Here is an 18,848-nt window from a genome sequence, read left to right as displayed (position 1 = left end):
GGATTAGGCTACCGGGCTTTAAAACAGACAGGTCAGGATTAAGTGTCATTCACAGCGATGAGTAATGTACAAAAATAAATTAATGAGAATTTGTTTAGGAGTATGTGATGTGGGCCATGAACTTTATTTGTTAGTGCAACTATGAGAATGAGCCCTGGTTGTCCAGTTCCAAGTACTCCAGTTGTGAGAGGTTGGCTGGATGTTTCACAATCACATTGTATTTACAGGCCTAGGTCAAGTGATAGTTTGTTACTGTGTGTGTCTGTGTGTGTGTGTGTGTGTGTGTGCGTGCGTGCGTGCGTGCGTGCGTGCGTGCGTGCGTGCGTGCGTGCGTGGGTGCGTTCGTGCATGCGTGCGCGCGTCTGTGTCAATATTGAACTGGCACTGGGAAAAGCACGGATCTCGTTGTCCAGTCCGCGTGCCTGGCCCCTTACATGTAGCCACAGATTTGGGTTGTGGGTTATTGGCAAGGCTCTCCATCATTGAGTGTTATTGTGCTGCCGTTCAATTTCCTGCCACACATGTACATGCAATCAGACAGGTCAGGTTAGCTTGTGATCCCTCTTTTAGTCACAGCTGTGTCAGCTTGCATTTGTTTTGCCTCTCTGATTGCTGTTTCTTGAGCCTTAATGGTCATGAAACAACCCAGGGTTGTTATCTTGCAAATGTCTGCTAATTTAACGACGCCCTCCGAGATGTAGCTGCTTAGTTTAGAGAGACTATTATTAACAAATGGTGAGAAGCTTTAATGATCCCTGTAGAGAGATCCAGCAATTGCAGACTCAAATAAAGGGCTGCAACTAACAATTAATTTTGCAGTGTTTCCCCTAGGTTGACTGCTTTGACAAACTCCACGAAGAACAATGAGAGCAAAACAGCATCACTCATCTGTTTTAACCATACAGTGTATGGTTTTCGCCGAATATTCTCTGGTCCAGCTCAGCTAAAAACACTGAATCCGTCAACACGTTAGCGTGTCGTTCACTATTGAGACTGCTTGTAGCCATTAGGCTGCTGACAACATTTCAACTGACTTTAGCACTTTAGCTAACACACTCGACTGTCCTGCTGTTATAGACGTGAACTACTGTAACAGTTGCCTCGTTTATGGACTCACGGCAGTAGGGGAAATGCCAATTATTTTCTCGATTAAGCTTTTTTTCTATAAAATGTCAAAATAGTTGATACACATATGATAAATAAAGCAGCAAATCAGAGAACTTTTGCTTATTTTTGCTTAAAAATGACACAATGACAACAATTAATTGATTATCTTAATAGTTTGCATTTAATACATATAAGAGAAGAGAATAATGCTACAAAAAAACAGTGTTCTCTCTCTGTCTCTCCTTTCTGTAGCTTAAAAATAAATTCATGAAGAAAATCCCCAGAGATGCAGAGGCCTCCAATGTCTTGGTGGGTGAAGTGGAGTTCCTTAACAAACCCTTTGTAGCCTTTGTCCGCCTAGCCCAGGCTACAACACTAGGAGGTCTCACTGAGGTCCCTGTTCCCACCAGGTAAAATGATCTGCAATGTCTTTCGCTTCTTCACCCTTACTCAACAAAGCCCTTTCACAGACACCTGTCATTCCACCTTACACGTGTCTTTACCATACAGATTCCTCTTTATTCTCTTGGGACCCCAAGGAAAGGCCAAGTCGTATAATGAGATCGGCCGAGCCATAGCAACCCTAATGGTGGATGATGTAAGTGTCTGGCAAAATGTTTCCATGACATGTCTTCTTTATTAGATGGCACATGCTGACACTGACAGTGTCTCACTATACATGTGGGGACAGAACGTGTCATTTACTGTACTGGAGTTGAAGCTAAAATGTAAGTGATTGTGTTTTTAATTATATCTGGAAGTGTTGCTGATTGCTAAGCATCAGTTAGGGGCAGGGCTTCTATTGGAATGATTAGTCATCCATGGCTTGCTAATGGGAGTGTTACTCTCTCTCCTGAATGCAATTTTAGTTGTTATAGCCTTCTATCACTTATGAACAAAACAAAATGTATTGATATTTAAATAGCAGATTCTAGAAATAATAGGCTGTTATTTTTAAGTGCCACAGTTGTGCACAGAAATAGTATGTTCACCTGCCACAGGTTGTGGGCTGCCACAATTGTTTTTACAGACCGGAATCAAGTTACTGTAAGATGTTTGTGTTGGAGTGAGAAAATCAATGAAGGTACCAAATACCACTCAGAATGTCTGTCTTACTCTTGCTTGCAGATACCTGCTGCTTTTACTTTTTAAACAGTATCTGATATTTACTTTGTGTTATTTTGGTTTACAATCCTAATGAGCTTTGCAGTGTGGAGTATCCATTTAGAAAACTAGAACTGGACCAATGCCCATGTCATTGTCAATTATAATCAACCCTTTAATTATGCTCCCACTTGACTCACAGTTTTTTCAGGGCATGATTAGTTACTGACTGACAGTTGTTTTTGAATGTAATCCAACTGAGGTCAAAATGTCGATATAGCATCCACAGTTTATGTTTAACAAGTCTCCAGAGGCCATTATAGAGGATAGGAAACAGTCAAATCCAAATTATTAGAGCAGTACATGCTGATCACTGTCACCATAATATAAGCCAGTTGAAATGGTAAAATCCTCTGCCTTCATCTCTCTCTTCATCTCCCAGCTCTTCAGTGATGTAGCCTACAAGGCCAGAGATCGTGAGGACCTCATCGCAGGCATAGATGAGTTTTTGGATGAGGTGATTGTGCTGCCGCCTGGAGAATGGGATCCCAAAATCCGCATTGAGCCGCCCAAGAAAGTCACCTCAGCTGATAAAAGGTTGGAGTTTTACTGTCCAACTCAGTAATGCCCATTAAGCTCTCAGCTTCTTTGTCTGTGGCACGATGAGCAATACGCCTACAACAAGTGTATGATAAGATAAACCTTCCCTATAATCAACTTGTTTTGTCAAAGATTTAGACGGCAGCTAAGTTTCCTGATTGAAACCCTGAGGTTAGAGCTTTATGCAGGGTGCAATAACGTCTCCATGTCAGCAACCAAAGCTGCCCAAAGCTTGCATGGGTAAAAGCATAGAAATAAAATGCTTTTTAATTGATTTTATTTCTATGGGTAGAAGCCTTTAATCCCTCGTCCTTTAATAAACATACATGAATTAATTGATACCACCCATATTTACTCCCATCTGTGCCGTGCCTTTATCTTTTCTGCAGGAAGTCAGTGTTTTCCTTAAATGAGCTGGGCCAGATGAACGGTACAGCTGAAGGAGGAGGAGGCCTGGCTGAGGACGAGGAGATGCCAGTGCAGCATGAGCTTGGAGAGGAGCTGGCATTCACTGGACGGTGGGTAGTCCAGGCCACATGGCAAACTGCTAAGAGGTTTGGATCAAACTTAGGGGCCATCCACACGGAGACGCTTTTTGATGCAAACGCACATGTGAAAATGCACTTTTTTGAAACCTGGTCTCAGGGTGAAAAAATTTGAAAACGGCTCTCTTTTGGCTTTGTTGGGACGGCGAATATGTCCGTGTCGATGATGTCATCGCCACACCCCTCGACCTCTTACCCACAGTCCCGCACTAGTGCACGGCCACACACGACTGCGGTGAAGCTAAGCGAGCATATCCCATCTCCATGGTCAAACCAGCTCACTTCATCTAAATACTTTGTCTCTGCTCCCTGACACATCCCTCTGTTCTGCTGGTCCTGGATTGTACACAACCTATATTGCTAATGTTATGTAGCTAACGTTAAACATCGCTAAAGTAGCTGACCGCTACAGCAGCGACTTAGCTAACGTTAACGTTAGCTGTTATGGTTAGCTGTTTATAAAGTGGAAGTAGACAACTTATCAACTAGCTAGCTAATCTGTCTGCTTATCAACTCCTTGAACGGATTATAGTAACTTTTACCACGGCTTATTGTAGAAAGGCTACTGCAAGAAAAACGTGTAGATTATCAAAAAGACATTGGCTCATTGTTTGTTTGACTGCCGATGTTAGCTAGCAGCGTTAGCGCGCTAACGTTAGCTCTGCTAGCTAGCGCGCTGCAACAATGTAAACAAAGACACGTTTTCTTGCGGCGGCCTTTATAAAAATGAGCAGTGGTGAAAGTTATAGTCCATGGATGTATTAAGAGAACGTCTAGTCTAGTCTAGGGAAGTGGAAGTGACGATGCTCTTCTTCTCCGTTTTTGGTGAATTTCTGTAGCAGAAACAGCACCACCTATAGGCCTGGAATATGAAATAGCGTGTTGAGTCTTTTACAAATGGATCCGTTTGGACACAACTATTCTTGAAACGAATCCAGGGAAGACGGGTAAAAAAAAGATCGTTTTGGTACGTGTGGACGTGGCCTTAACCCGCCTCTGGCATATGGAAATTAAATTTGAATATGAATTCATTAACATTTATCAAAGCGGGAAAACTATTTGGGTACAAATTAAACTCCCCAAAAGACCCTCCTCCTAGCTGAGAATACAAGGATTAACCTTCCGTCAAATTAGCAGTGTTAGACTGCTAATTTGAGCTGTGCCTAAACGACAGAACCAATACACCAAATGTTTCACCTCGTTTTGTTTTACAGCAGGAAATGTTATTTTATCCTGATCTAATGCAGTGATTGTTTGTTGTTGTTGTTGTTGTTGTTGTTGTAAGTATCCTAACCTCTGTGTGTGTCTGTGTACAATAGCTTCTGTGGTGGTCTGTACCTGGACATAAAGCGAAAATTGCCATGGCTGCCTAGTGATATCTATGAGGGTTTCCACATTCAGTCCATCTCCGCAGTGCTATTCATCTACTTGGGCTGCATTACCAACGCCATCACCTTCGGTGGTCTACTGGGGGACGCTACTGATAACTACCAGGTAAAACAGAGTGAGAGTGCCAAACTCAGGAAACAGAACAAGTGAATTTATTTTAGTCAATTTATGTAAACTTGGTTTATCACCTAGATATGCACTTTAAACAAAGATGTTTTCATAGATGCTGTCAGGCTGTTGGTCGCTAGCTGAACATTTAATAGTATTTTCGGAGTAGTTTAATCAAACTTTTCCCAAAAGACTTACTTTTTTGCTATTTACCAAGCTTGGAAATATAAAGAATATGTTATTTAAAATATCAACAATGTTCTGTAAATATACTGTTACAAATGCTAAGCTAACCTGGGCTGGTAACACAAAGGAACACAGCTACTAAAGGCTAGCCTAACCGGTAACATTAATCTCCCTGTCTGCATTTCCCTGCATGTTGCATTCAACGTGCGAGTGAGACTAAGCTGGCCTGGATCAGTGTATGCCTTTCCTACTTCTAGAGGGGTTTGTGCTGTGTTAAACTGACTCACCCAGCCACTGTTTTTGTTCGCGTCTGAAGATGGCTGCAGCTTCGGTGACCACGCCGTCTTGAGCGACCTCTGCTCCAGGTCCGCTGCGTCGCGTCCTCGGTGTCCTCGTCAGGCCAGCCCCCCTTTTCCTTGTTGTTGTGGTCCAGGTTTTAAAAGATGTATTTACAAAAGTTGTGTTGTTGGAAGTCAAGAATAGTGTTCTCCGTGTGGTAGCGTGTGGTTTGCAGCCTTCCGCTTGAGGCGAGCTGCCTCGTCCCCCTCCGGAAACAACCTCAATCTGAGTCTTCATCGCACACACCTGCAATGACTGGGTTAAATCAGATCAACAACACGCCACCCCTCATGTACGGCATGTCAGTCTGTCCCTGTCAATCAGCGCACCACGCCCACTTCTCTAAAGACACTAAACTGATATCATAACAACATCATTTGGATTTAAACATCTTATTGGTTCATATAAAACTGCATTTCATAGAAAACAAGATCCTGCAAATTGTGCTTAAAGGAAGTTTGTCATTTTGGGAAATATGCTTGTTTGCTTTCCTCTCCGAGAGTGAGATGTGAATATTGATACCACTCTCATGTCTGAGAGAGAATAGAAAACAGCTACAGCAGAAATTATTTAGGATGTCACAATTCACCTGTGAGTTACAATACAATTCATAAATGTTTCTTTTCCCTGTATTCAATACATATTAGTTATGCATGCATGATCCTTGATACTGTGTCTGGGTGTCCATGGTAGATGTGTCCAGTGCCAAAACTAGGGCTGGGTATCATTTAAAAATGTCTATACCGGTACCAATACCAATACCGTGACTTCAATACTGGTTCCTAAACAATACTTTTTTCGATACCAGTCGTATAAAAGAAATTACAACATCACACATTACGGCACAAGTCCTTTTTCTTTTTTTTCAGCTCCTACTACGTGAGCCCCGTCTCTGTGTAATGTGGAGTTGTCCCTGCCTGCCTCTGTGACGTGTAACATTAGACAGCCGATCACAAACATGATTAGATCTTGGTAGAAGCATGCTTCATGCTTATTGGCTCCCTGACTCTAATGAGATTTACTCCTTAAGTATTCAAATTTGGTATTGAATGGTGAGGCATTTTTCAATACTCGATACTTTAGAGGCAATTCAGTCGTTGCCTAAAAAGTATTGAATTCAGTACCCAGCCCTAGCCAAAGCATGCCTGGATTATTGCTGCAGCACACAGGCAAGTAGCAGCCATAGATTTAAATCAACTGATGGCAGCTCAGGAAGTGTAATTTGTGTGTCATATTTATCAGGTTAGATTACCTATGCACTGCTAGTTTGTCATACAAATGACACTGTTTTCCTGTTTTTAATTTTGTTTGTGCTGAATTAAATATCTACTTCAGCATGTCAGTCATCTGAATGTGACACGCAACACACACACACACACACACACACACACACACACACACACACACGTCTCCTTTGTTTTATTGTTACTCCTTTCTTCTCATCTGAAGTTTGAACGCAACCCTTGGATCCAAAAAGAGCCAGTCTCGACTGATGCGTAAGGTGTCTTTTATTTAGTTTGCCAGACCAGCATGACGTTCCACATTCGTTTAATCCATCGTCACCTTAGCACCGTGAAAACTGTATTGAAAACAGATACAAGAAGATACAAACTTCATTACGTGAACAAACATTTAGGATGACAAACATTGATTACACAACAAAATAGACTATACATACATGCAAACAATTTCTGAATTACTATGAATGAAAACACATCATACCTCGCTGCGCGCACCAAGGAATGCAAAACAATATACAATAGTCCTTTCTTCCGTCATGAAACGGGCGTCAAGTTCTTAAAGTTCATAAATGAAACACAAAATCTCCCAAACACAGCTGCGTGTCATTCACACCTGCCAGCTACCTTTTTAAAGCTCATCCTCCCTTGTGCAAAACTACGGTGCCACCAAAGGGACACATTTCAACATTACAGGTGCACAGAATTCCCGGTCAATCACATACAAATAATATTAAAGCACATACAAATATAGAAATATTTGTGAATAAGTTACTAACATTTACACAAATATTTTACCAGTAACCCAACCCATACTTATTTCATTAAATCAGCAGCATACATTAAAACTCCAAAGTGGTCCTTTACAATATATATATATATATAAAGTATATATATATATATATATATACTATATATATATATATACTTTTTTCAATTCTGCTGCACTTTCATTTTCCACCAAATGTGTCTGTCTCCTCCCCTCACTCTCCACCAGGGTGTGATGGAGAGTTTCCTGGGTACAGCTCTGGCTGGCTCGGTCTTCTGTCTCTTCAGCGGTCAGCCCCTCATCATCCTCAGCTCCACTGGACCCATCCTCATCTTTGAAAAGCTCCTGTTTGAATTCAGCAAGTGAGCTTCTTTCGAGCCAAACGATCTTGCAGTAGACCGACATAGTGGGAATAATGAGTACTGTAGACACCCTCTTTAATGTCATTTAGAGGATTATTTGATAATCCCATTAGATAGAAAAACACAACACAGATGGGTATCAAAGTCTATACACAGTTTTTTCTAGCTTTTATTCCTTTTAGGCTTCAATTTAAATTGATCTTTTCTTTAATTTTCTGGCTACTAGAGGATTCTGATCTTTGATTTCAAGGCAATTCAAAGAATAACCTTTGACATGTACAGATAACAAATAGACATTTCTTCCAGCAATGATTAATTCAAACTGTTGTGTAACGAAACGCTTCCTAGTACATATGCTGCTAACTAGGTGACGGTATAACGTCATATGGCCATTTTAATTTCAAAATACTAACCCTATGAGCATTTCGATAGGTCAACGGTCAAACTAGTAAGAATTAGTTACTGTATTTGTGAAAACTTTTTACCTTCAGTCCCTCCAGGGTTCGCGATGTCGCGATTGCGCCAATTCACGCAAATTCAACCAATCACCGCAAATTTGGCGCGACTCGCAATTTTGACCAATCACCGCAACTTTTCCGCAAATTTGACCAATAACCTGAAGTTTCCCCCGACTTCAACCAATCCCAGCAGTCCCACGTGCCATCAGTATGTGACTCTGAGAGTCAATGACCAAGCGGGAGTGAGAACGGCCACGGGTTGATAATTTCCTTGTTTCTGATGAAGTGTGTGTGACTGACTCGAACATCACATTTACCAACAAAACCGTCCTGCCAACCTGTATACATTTTAACATTAATGTACGCATAACGTTTTTTTTCTCTAAAGTCGCTGAAAGCGGCTGCTGTTTCAATACTGTCGGCTCTCTGCAGCGGGCGGGGCTGCTCAGTTCCCCCCGCGACGCGAGCACACACAATCACACAGGGTGGATGCAGGAAAAACCGGAGATGAGACGACACAATGTCCTAAATTGAGGACAGCTACGCTTGTTATTGTAAGTGCAATGATAAGTTTAAGTCCAATAAGTGCTTTATCAAACCGAATGTGTGTCCCAGGCCAGGATAAATAATTAACTAACAATGTAAAGATCAACAAGCCACTGACACATATGTTCAGATTTGATTAATTCAATAAATTATTATTTTTTGTCTTGAATCCACCAGCCATTCTCATATTATACCAGCATTTGCAGCATCCTGAGCCTTTTTGGTAAGGTTACTAGGAAATCTCAGCCCAGAGTAATTTTATTCTCCCCAAAACAAGTTTCCTTTTTATTTTTAAAGAACTATAAAACTGTCTCCCACAACTTCATTGCAACAAACATACAAAAGACATCGCAACTTCTATCGCAACTTTTTACAAAAGCTCCCGCAAAATCAGGCATTTTGGGCCGCAACAATCTCAAAAAAAGCCCGCGAAATCCTGGAGGGACTGATATATGGTGCAGAAGTGCAGCATTGGATATGTTTGTTTTGGTTGTATTCATAAATTCCCTACATCGGTGTATCACCATGCTTCTCTTACTCCTCACTTCCAAAAGAAACAACGGCATAGATTACATGGAGCTGCGTCTGTGGATCGGCATGCACTCCTGCCTGCAGTGTTTCCTCCTGGTAGCTACAGATGCCAGTTACATCATTAAATACATGACACGCTTCACTGAGGAGGGCTTCTCCAGCCTCATCTCCTTCATCTTCATCTCAGATGCCATCAAGAAGATGGTGGGCTCCTTCAAGTATTACCCCATCAACACTGACTTTAAGCCCGATTATGTCACCACCTACAAGTGCGAATGCCTGGCTCCAGACCTGAGTGAGTTCAACCCTTGACTCAGGGATATGCAGGGGGGTGTATCGGTGACTACGATTGTCTCTTTTTGGGCTCAATAGCCTGATGACACAGGCAGGTTCTAGAGGAGACAAAAACCACCTGTATTCAGTTTATCAAACCGTTATAGTGAAGAACATTAATCTTATTAGCCTAAGTAACAATGTAGAGCTTGAACTGAGAAAAGACTCTAGTTCTCATTAGTGAAGGGTGGTAACCTTATTTTTCCATATTAAATTCTGCCGACAATTAGGTACTAATTACATATACACTGCCAACCATTTTCCAGAGCATACCATAAGTTAATGAAATCATTTCCTGCCATCAGTTTCAGTTGCATATACATTTTCCTTTTAAACTGGGGTAATACAAACAAAACTGTCCCTATTGGTGAACGCTTCAACATCTGAGGGTTAACAGTCAGGAGCAGAATGGCAAACCTTTTAATGCAACAAATTACAAGATCTCAAACTCTAAAAAAATCTATTTCATGATTGCCCATGTTTGCTCATCGCTTGTCCTGTGGATATAACTCCATTGTGATGTAGCTTTTCAATACATTGTCAGCAGCTAATGTTGTAGCTTGGGATGTTGTTGCATTATTGAGCTGTAAAAATGATTCCTGCTCGCAGCTTTAGTGCCACATAACTTTGAGATAACTTTGATTAGCCTATATCTCTTTTGAGTTTTTGCTGTTATCTGTGGTTACTGTTCAAGGCTGACTGCTAAATTGTCCAGGCCAATATGTATCGGCTGCTATTGGCTTATTGCGGACATACGATATTGCCAAATAGAGGGTCCTTTTACTTTTTTTTTTAGCTTATATGTTTATGTAAAAGATAAGTTGTGTATTGTATATATCGCTGTCCGAACACTCCAATATCTCAAGTATATTAAATATCTGTAACCTGTATTGGTTGGGCTGTTGCTATCTATGATGATTACCAACTTCTGCATTCTAAGATGTGCCAATTACTCTACTAATCTCTTAACCATTTTTGAAATTGGCAGTGATTTACAGTAATTTCTGTTGACATTGATTTCTGTAACTGATTTGTCTCTTGTTTGTTTTCGCCTTGCACAAAACAATTTGGCTGCTGTCTCTTGCAAGTGAGTACCTCTTTGTTTGTCTGCATGGGCCTCGGAGTGCTCTCTGCAATGTCCAGCTGTTGGATTCTCATTATGTTCAACCCCCTTTTCATTTTCTATCTCATTACCCCCCTGTCTCTGCCCATCTTTCTCCCATTCATAAACAGTGACTGCAATGATCTTCAATGATTTAGCTCCAATGCCAGATAACAGCTCTAGTGTCTCTGGGGTAAGTGCTTGTTTTCATTCCATTTTTCTTCTTCATTTTTTGCCTATTTTAGTGCATTGTATTTCAAGCTGAATGTTTTATGAAAAGGTCAGAAACATTTCGACGAATGAACTACAGGGGGTGTTTTAAAGCCCAAATGACAGCATTGTTAGAAAACAGCAACATGTTTTGTTTACAGCCAACCCAGGTATGAACGCCGCTCTCGCTTTGCTCTCCTCTTTCTCTCCTTTGTTTGTTGTCACATCTATCCCATCATCCTCTCTGACTCTGGATTATAACTTCACATCTGTGATGCCACTCTGTCTCTGTTTACATTTTCCTCTATTACCCCTTTCCCACTGGCCAAAAAACCCCACTAACACCCACTAACATCTGGCTTTTGTCTGCAGTGGGAAAGGTTACAATCGGCATTCTCTCCCGGGACAAATGACTCTGCAGTAGGCACGGGTATTTATCGGCTCCAGCTCTGATCAGCAGTGATGGAAACATAGAAACAAGAGTAGCGTATCTCTTTTGGAGAATAGCAGAGCCAGTGCTTAGTGTGTGTTTGTGTGGCGGTGTCTGGGGAGTGTGTGGTGGTTGGAGTGATGGTGAATGCAGAGCGATCGGTCTGAGCCGAGGAGAGTTTAAGTTTATTAGCGAAGATACCAAGTGAATGTACAGGAGAGTTTGCAGTTTTGTGCACTGTGTTGGAAAGGTTATTGCGGCAGAAAAAAGACAGATAGGCACACTTTTCTTTTGGCATTGGGAGAGGAATCTATCGGCTATTTTTAGCAAGTTTACCCTTAAAAAAATGCTCATAGATGCAAATTGTGTTGGTAAAAAGGGTATACATTATGTCTGTGTCAAAATATTTCACTCTTCTTCATCCTCTCCTGTCTCCCCAACACTGGCACCCACCATCCCAGTTAAATGTGACAGGTCTGGACTGGAGCCAGCTGAGCAAAAAGGAGTGTCTGAAGTACGGAGGCTCTCTGGTGGGAAAGTCATGCAAGTTCGTCCCTGATCTGGCCCTCATGTCCTTCATCCTCTTCTTCGGCACCTATTCCATGACTGTAACCCTCAAGAAGTTCAAGTTCAGCCGCTACTTCCCCACTAAGGTGACAAAACTATCTGTCAATCTATCTGTGTATCTTATTTAATCAACAAAAAAAGTTACAAAATACTTTGAGGAATAAGTGCAATCCAGTTAAATTCAAAGGTTCCCCGAGGAGCCTTTCAGATATTACATTCAGACTGCAGGCAAAAGTGGCCCAAATCCGGTCAAGTGACCAGGTCAGACTTCTTCAGAAGTAGTGTGAACACTCAAATCTCAGATCAGATCAGATTCAGGCCACTTCCATATGTGGTCCTGAAGACCCAGATCAGATTTTTTTCAATGCGGCCGCAGTGTGAACAATAACCCTTGCTGCGCCCTCTCTCCCCGCGGGGAGGGGCGGGGCCCCCTGCTCCCGGTGCAGCTGTCAACCTGGGCGGACTGTCCTCAGTGTGCCCCAACCGCGTCGCGTCGGGGATCGGCTCACGTAAATGTCAGCAACCCACCTGAAACACGGACCAAGGATTTTAACGCGCGCAAGAGTCAGAGGGTCGCCCCGTGGCGACGCGCTGGCTGAGGCGGGGTCCCGGTCCCTCGGGGTCGGGCGCACCACCGGCCAGTCTCGTCCACACCGTCGGGGAGGTGGAGCATGAGCACGTGCGAGGGCGAAGCCAGAGGAAACTCTGGTGGAGGCCCGTAGCGGTCCTGACGTGTAATCGGTCGTCCGGTCACACAGACCTCTATAGTGAATTTGCAGCCATAACCCCACAAAAGGCCAAAATAGCCAATTTAGCTCTCTTTCTCTTCATTCTTCTCCTCCTCATTAATGTTGTGGCTGCCATTTCACAAACATTTTGAAATAAAAGCGAAAATGCTTACTTCCTCAATAACCTACCTAACTTTAGTGCAACAGCGCGCTGTGTCTGATCCATCCATCCATCCATGGATGGATGGCTGTGTCTGATGTCATTGTTATTGTTCTTTTGCGCATGCGGGTCAGGTCAAAACCAAATACAGTTCACACTGGAATCTGATATAGGCCACATTTTAAAAGGTAATGTGAACAGCCTAACAAAAAATCAGATCTGAGCAAAAACATCTTGCGGTGTGAACGTAGCCTTTGTGTAAACAAACAAAAGGTATGCCTACATTTAGCGTTTCTCACCAAAACTAATTGGGGCTAATGCAAGAACTTTTTTGTATTCTTATCCTAAATCACACTTGAGTGTTCCAAGTTGGACTCACTAAACTCTTGACTACACAAACATGTAGTATGTTGCTCATTTCAAGCCACCTGTTCATGAGGACTTGATCATTAGTATAATCAGTGCCCCAAATCGCTTTATAATGGTACCTGTTCTGCTCCATTTTGTGGGCAAGTTTTATTTAAAAAAGGTTTCCAAATAGTAAAAAAGAAACCTCAGAGGTTCTGCTGTCAAATCTCAGCAGACAAAAACATAACCCATTTAGCAGTGTCAGTAGTGATATAAAGGGACCTGAAACTATGAGAAAATATTACTGCAGCTGCCAATGACGTGCAATTAGAGCTGTGCTGTACTGTCAGAAATAAAGAATAAATAGTTTAACATGTAGTTAGTTGCTAAAAAAAATCTTGCTAAAGCGAAGCAGTCCATAGATAGGAGATCATGGAAATAAAGAGAATATAAGGCAGGGGATGATATTAAAACGGTAACACCCAAACTGGACAGAGTACAGTGTCTGTGTTTGAGAGAGAGGCAGGGGAAGACAAGGTGTAAGGCAGCAAAAATAGATTTTAGTCTTTTTGTCTTTTGGCTGTGTCACAGGTGATACCCAATCAGCAGAAACCTGTCTGTAAAATTGTGGTAATAAGAAGGCAGAGCGCTTGCGTACGCAACAGGGGGTTCAATGCACCCCTGTTTCAGTTTTAAAAAACGCGTTGCTGAACATGGCCCTGAGCTCCATGGCCGCAGCTGCACACAGTGGGCGCTTAGTTTTGCTTAGTTTTTTTCAAACTTTATTGTATTTGCTTAGTTTTATAACAGTTTATTAATATTGACCATGTCGCATTCAGGGGTCAGCCCTAGTTTAGTCACACAAAAGTATGTTGAATGATAATACGCAGTGGCCTTCTCCATGTTTACTTCTGTACGTTAGCGTGCTGCGGGTGACTTCTTTGTTATTGTTCCACAAAGCCGGACAGGTGGACTTATAGACAGACAAACTAAACAGGAGCACTTTTCTAAAAACATATCTCAACAGCCCCTCTAGTTGCCAAAAACTCCGCAGGCAGGGTACCTTAAGGTTAATTTAAATGCAGATAGTGAACACATAATGAAAACTGATTTACCAAACGTACACAATAATGAAAACAACAGTGCAACATGTGCCAAAGTTTTGAAGTAAGTTTCCAAAAGCGTTTTTAAGTGTTTTTAAAGGGTGTACAATGACTTTTCACTTTTTAGTCGGAGAAACTATGTATTAAAACAATGTGTACCAAGCTCATTTTTAGACTATGTGGCACTTTTTCAGGCAGATGGCCAACTGAATGTCCCTTTCGTAAATTAATGTACTTTTAAGCAGCACAGTGACCTGTTTTTGATTGTCCAGCCATGTTGGTACAATACCCTCAGGCCCAACATGTCATCTGTCCTGTGTCTGATATCTAACAGGAAGTGAATAGTCAAACAGACAAACAAAGCTGTTCCCTTCTTTTTTCAGACACAATGATGATACTTTGACTCGAGTGAAGCCAGTACCGGCTCAGCTTTTTCAATATATATAAGTTGCCTACTATCAGATCTTGTCTCTGATTTCAGTTTTGCAAATAAATGTTTGTTTTTTTCCTTCTCATTTATGTTTCTCTCTGTCTGTGGCACCAGTTGAGGAAACTCATCAGTGACTTCTCTATCTTCATGTCCATCATGACGTTTGTGGGGCTTGATATGTTGATGGGACTCAAAACTCCCAAGTTAATCGTCCCCACAGAATTTAAGGTACAGCAAGTTTTTTTTCAAACTCTTTTCAAATTAAGATTAAATTATCTTTTCTAAAAATAATAAGATGAATAAATTAGCTGCTCTCAGTTTTTGACATCACAAGCTAAACCAAATCACAGTAATTAAATTTTTTTGGTTGACAAAAAAATGCTTTCCCAGACTGGATCATCCATGCTATAAAGAAATGGGTTTACATTTTGGGAAATACACGTATTTGCTTTCTTTTCTGAGAATTGGATAAGAATATTAATACCACTGTTACGTCTGTCCATTAAATATGAAGATTGAGCCAGGAGACAGATATGGCGTTTTTCCATTACATGGTACCTGCTCGACTCGCCTTGACTCTACTCGCCTCACTGTCCGTCCGTTTTCCATTGCAGGTTTTAGTACCGCCTCAGTGTGGCTGGTCGTCATAGCGGCGCCACAGTAAACTGCCGTGACCTAACGCGACACACACACAGAATGTGGAAGGTGTGTTGTTGTTGCCACAGCCAGAAGACACATTTTGTTTCAAATGAAGCTGGAGGCAGCAAAAATAAACACAGCTGGCTAAACTATTTAAAAATGGCGGCTTTGTTCAGGACACCCCCCTCTGTTGCTTTCACGTCACCCTTTAGTATCGGCTCAGCTCGCTTGGAACCTCGACTGAGGTTGTACTAAAAAAAGTACCTGTTAGCAGGTACCAGGGACTTTTTTTCGTAATGGAAAACCAAAAAAGGCGAGTAGAGTCGAGTCGAGCAGATGCCACGTAATGGAAAAGCGCCATTAGTCTATCTTAGCATCGCACATACACAGGAAACAGGTAGAAACATCTTTTCTGGCTCCTTCCAAAGGTACAAAATAAAAAAAAGTCTACTTATAAGTGTCAAGCCTGTGGTTTTAAGAGGGGCTATTGCTGTACAATTTTCTTGGTTGGGAGCAGTAACTTCCCATCTTCTCATCTAGTTCTCTGCAAGAAAGTAATGAAGTGTCTGTCCCAAAATGTTTAACGATTCCATTATAGATACAGATTTCTGTCTAAAATGTTCATGTACCTCAGTGGAACTGGACTGCTCAGTTGTGGAAATAAAGTGGCCTCTCATCTCCCACTAGCCAACTCGGCCGGATCGTGGCTGGCTGGTGATGCCATTTGGTAAGAACCCGTGGTGGATTTACCTGGCCAGCGCTGTCCCTGCCCTCCTTGTCACTATCCTCATTTTCATGGACCAGCAGATCAGTGCCGTCATTGTTAACCGCAAGGAGAACAAACTCAAGGTAGGGCCAATGGTGGAAGAAGTATTCAGATCCTTTACTTAAGTAAAAGTACTAATACCACACTATAAAAATACTCTGTTACAGTAAAAGTCCTGCATTGAAAATGTTACTTAAATAAAAGTATGTAAGTATCATCAGGAAAATGTACTTAAATTATTAAAAGTAAAAGTACTCAGTGCAGAAAAATCCTCACATTTTAGAAACTGGAAACGTAACGTTAAGTAAGGGTTTGGTAGTTTAATTTATAATAAAACATCATATTTTATAAACTGCATGTGTTTTGTGTGCAAAAAATAATTTGTAAAGTAACTATTAACTAAAGCTGTCAGATGAATGTATTGGAGTAAAAAGTACAAAATAAAACTCTGAAATGTAGCGGAGTAGAAGTAGAAAGTGGCATGAAAAGAACAGAATAAGTAAAGTACAAGTACCTCAAATTTGTACTTAGGTACAGGGCTTGAGTAGATGTACTTACTTAGGGCATATTTATTGATGATACAATAATCATCAAAAAAGATTTTTCATAATGATTTTAAAATGGTATTATTGAATGTTGCCACCTCTGATATATTGCACTTTGTTTGATTAAATCCATTCATCAATAAATGTATTTCTTAAGAAAAACAAACAAACATCACTGCCATAGTAACATTCAAACAACAAATCTAAACAAATTTCCCTGGCAGAAAGGCTGTGGCTACCACCTGGACCTGTTCTGGGTGGGCGTCCTGATGGCCGTCTGCTCCTTCATGGGCCTGCCCTGGTACGTCGCTGCCACCGTCATCTCCATTGCCCACATCGACTCTCTGAAGATGGAGAGTGAGTCAAGCGCTCCCGGAGAGCAGCCTCAGTTCCTCGGGGTCAGGTTGGTTAACAATAAGATAAAAAGACAGAAATAAAAAGAAAACATCAACTTAATCCCTTCAGGCTGCCACTGGCAATATCACACTATGAGTCCTTTGTAGTTGAAATAGTGAGCCTTGTGAAATTGACTTGACAATTACTTGTGTATATTTTAACAATGTCCAATATACAGAGAACAAAGAATGACTGGCATTTTGGTGTTTGCCCTCACCGGAGTCTCCATCTTCCTCGCTCCAATACTTAAGGTATGAAGTGTACGGTGGATAATTCACGTGTTTGTTCAGTTTTTTTGTCCAGCATGAACAATACACGGCTTTGTTCTGTGTGATGTTTCCTATTGCTTTAAGCGTGGTTGTAATAGAGAACAAAGCCATCTAAATATAGGTTACTCACGCTTAAGAATGACAGAATTACAGTAAGACCTGAACAAATGCTTTCCCAACAATGTAATATATATTAGTGGTCGTTTTCTTACTAGTGGTCAAGTTGAACTTATACTGGGGTCCTGTCAAATGCATTCTGACCAATGTACCGAAGTGAATGTCCATACCAAGAATCAGCTAATACAGTTCATTAAACTACGGAACCCCAAAGTGTTCAAAATTAAATAAATGAGACTATGAGATAGAAAATAATCATATAACTAGATAGGCTAAAATATATAAATTAAGGAACAAATATTTTTCTAAATAAAATGATTAAAATGAAACTTGGCAATGTTGTTGCTCTAGCTAACTGGCTTAATTTGGTAGCATTCGTTGAGCTTGCTAGCTTAAAGGGGTCATAGAATGCAAAACCGTGTTTACCTTGTCATAGTTGAATAACGACAGTTCGGTGGGTAAAATAGGCATACATAGAACCTCAATGTCCCATTGACACCTCTTTCCTATGCAAATCTCACAATTTGAAACTGCTGCTGAAAACGGGCGAATCTGAACGAAGCTAATAGTTGACGTCAACTCGGTGGCTGTACCTTAATTGGCTCTGGCTCTTTGTTACGCAACAAAATTGACATAGCTACAGACCACAGGTCTGAGACCAGCTGGTGTTCGGAATGTAGGTCACATAGATCTCACACATATAGTTTAGCTGCAAGCTGCGGTGTGTTTGGAAGTTTTTCATGGATATTGAAAATGAACCGTAATGAAGTCGTAAATGCAGTGTTCCAGGCTGTACCACGGAATACTGGCCAAGAGAAAAGTGTTTAGAACAAGTAGATATCGGACAATGGAGCGGGACTTATGGATCTAACGCGGCAGCACAGAGGACTTGCAATGGGCTGTGTGCTGCTGGAGCTCCTGTGGAGCTGCCTGACGGCGGCAGTTCGCGGTACCTTGACTTTTCTTTTTGTTCCCAACATGGATCCTCGGGGAACAAGGGGCTGTTGAGCCACCAGGACGAGACATGATAAGAACATAGTAGTTACAACTCTGTCCGTTTGCCTGTGAGCTTAACTCTCCACTAAATGTCCCCGGGCTGAGACACTGAACTAGCTACAGCGTGAGTTGTGATTCATTCCTGCTCCAGCGACGCTGCGGCCGCTGTGCTGCACACGGCCGGTTATATCTGGGCATGTCTGTACAGGCAGCAGCGGCCGGTTAGGAAGTCTATCCGCTGAGAAAAAAGGGATTGTGGTGCTGTGTGTGTGTGTGTGTGTGTGTGTGTGTGTGTGTGTGTGTGTGTGTGTGTGTGTGTGTGTGTGGTGGCGGGGAGGGGGGGACAAGGAGATGCGGTGTGCACAGAGGGGAGGGGCTGTGTGTGTGTGTGTGCTTCGTTAGTTGTAAACCAACCAATCAGCACGCA

The 18,848-nt window shown here is 41.7% G+C and overlaps 1 protein-coding gene across 1 annotated transcript in view; it reads left to right on the top strand.

Annotated features, from left to right (window-relative positions):
* The window catches only part of slc4a5a (solute carrier family 4 member 5a), a 39,984-nt gene that overhangs the window by 13,357 nt on the left and 7,779 nt on the right, over positions 1-18,848 (top strand). Inside the window, exons 8-20 of the mRNA XM_078249677.1 lie at positions 1,360-1,517; positions 1,618-1,705; positions 2,654-2,808; positions 3,201-3,329; positions 4,676-4,850; positions 7,614-7,747; positions 9,306-9,577; positions 10,849-10,910; positions 11,819-12,010; positions 14,808-14,921; positions 16,020-16,181; positions 16,868-17,046; positions 17,218-17,290. Of these exons, the coding sequence (XP_078105803.1) occupies positions 1,360-1,517; positions 1,618-1,705; positions 2,654-2,808; positions 3,201-3,329; positions 4,676-4,850; positions 7,614-7,747; positions 9,306-9,577; positions 10,849-10,910; positions 11,819-12,010; positions 14,808-14,921; positions 16,020-16,181; positions 16,868-17,046; positions 17,218-17,290 (1,893 nt within the window). The remainder of the gene's footprint in view (positions 1-1,359; positions 1,518-1,617; positions 1,706-2,653; positions 2,809-3,200; positions 3,330-4,675; positions 4,851-7,613; positions 7,748-9,305; positions 9,578-10,848; positions 10,911-11,818; positions 12,011-14,807; positions 14,922-16,019; positions 16,182-16,867; positions 17,047-17,217; positions 17,291-18,848) is intronic.

Source organism: Sander vitreus, chromosome 5 (genome assembly GCF_031162955.1).
Source record: "Sander vitreus isolate 19-12246 chromosome 5, sanVit1, whole genome shotgun sequence".
NCBI classification, from domain to species: domain Eukaryota; kingdom Metazoa; phylum Chordata; class Actinopteri; order Perciformes; family Percidae; genus Sander; species Sander vitreus.
This window is presented reverse-complemented; position numbering and strand designations above follow the sequence as displayed.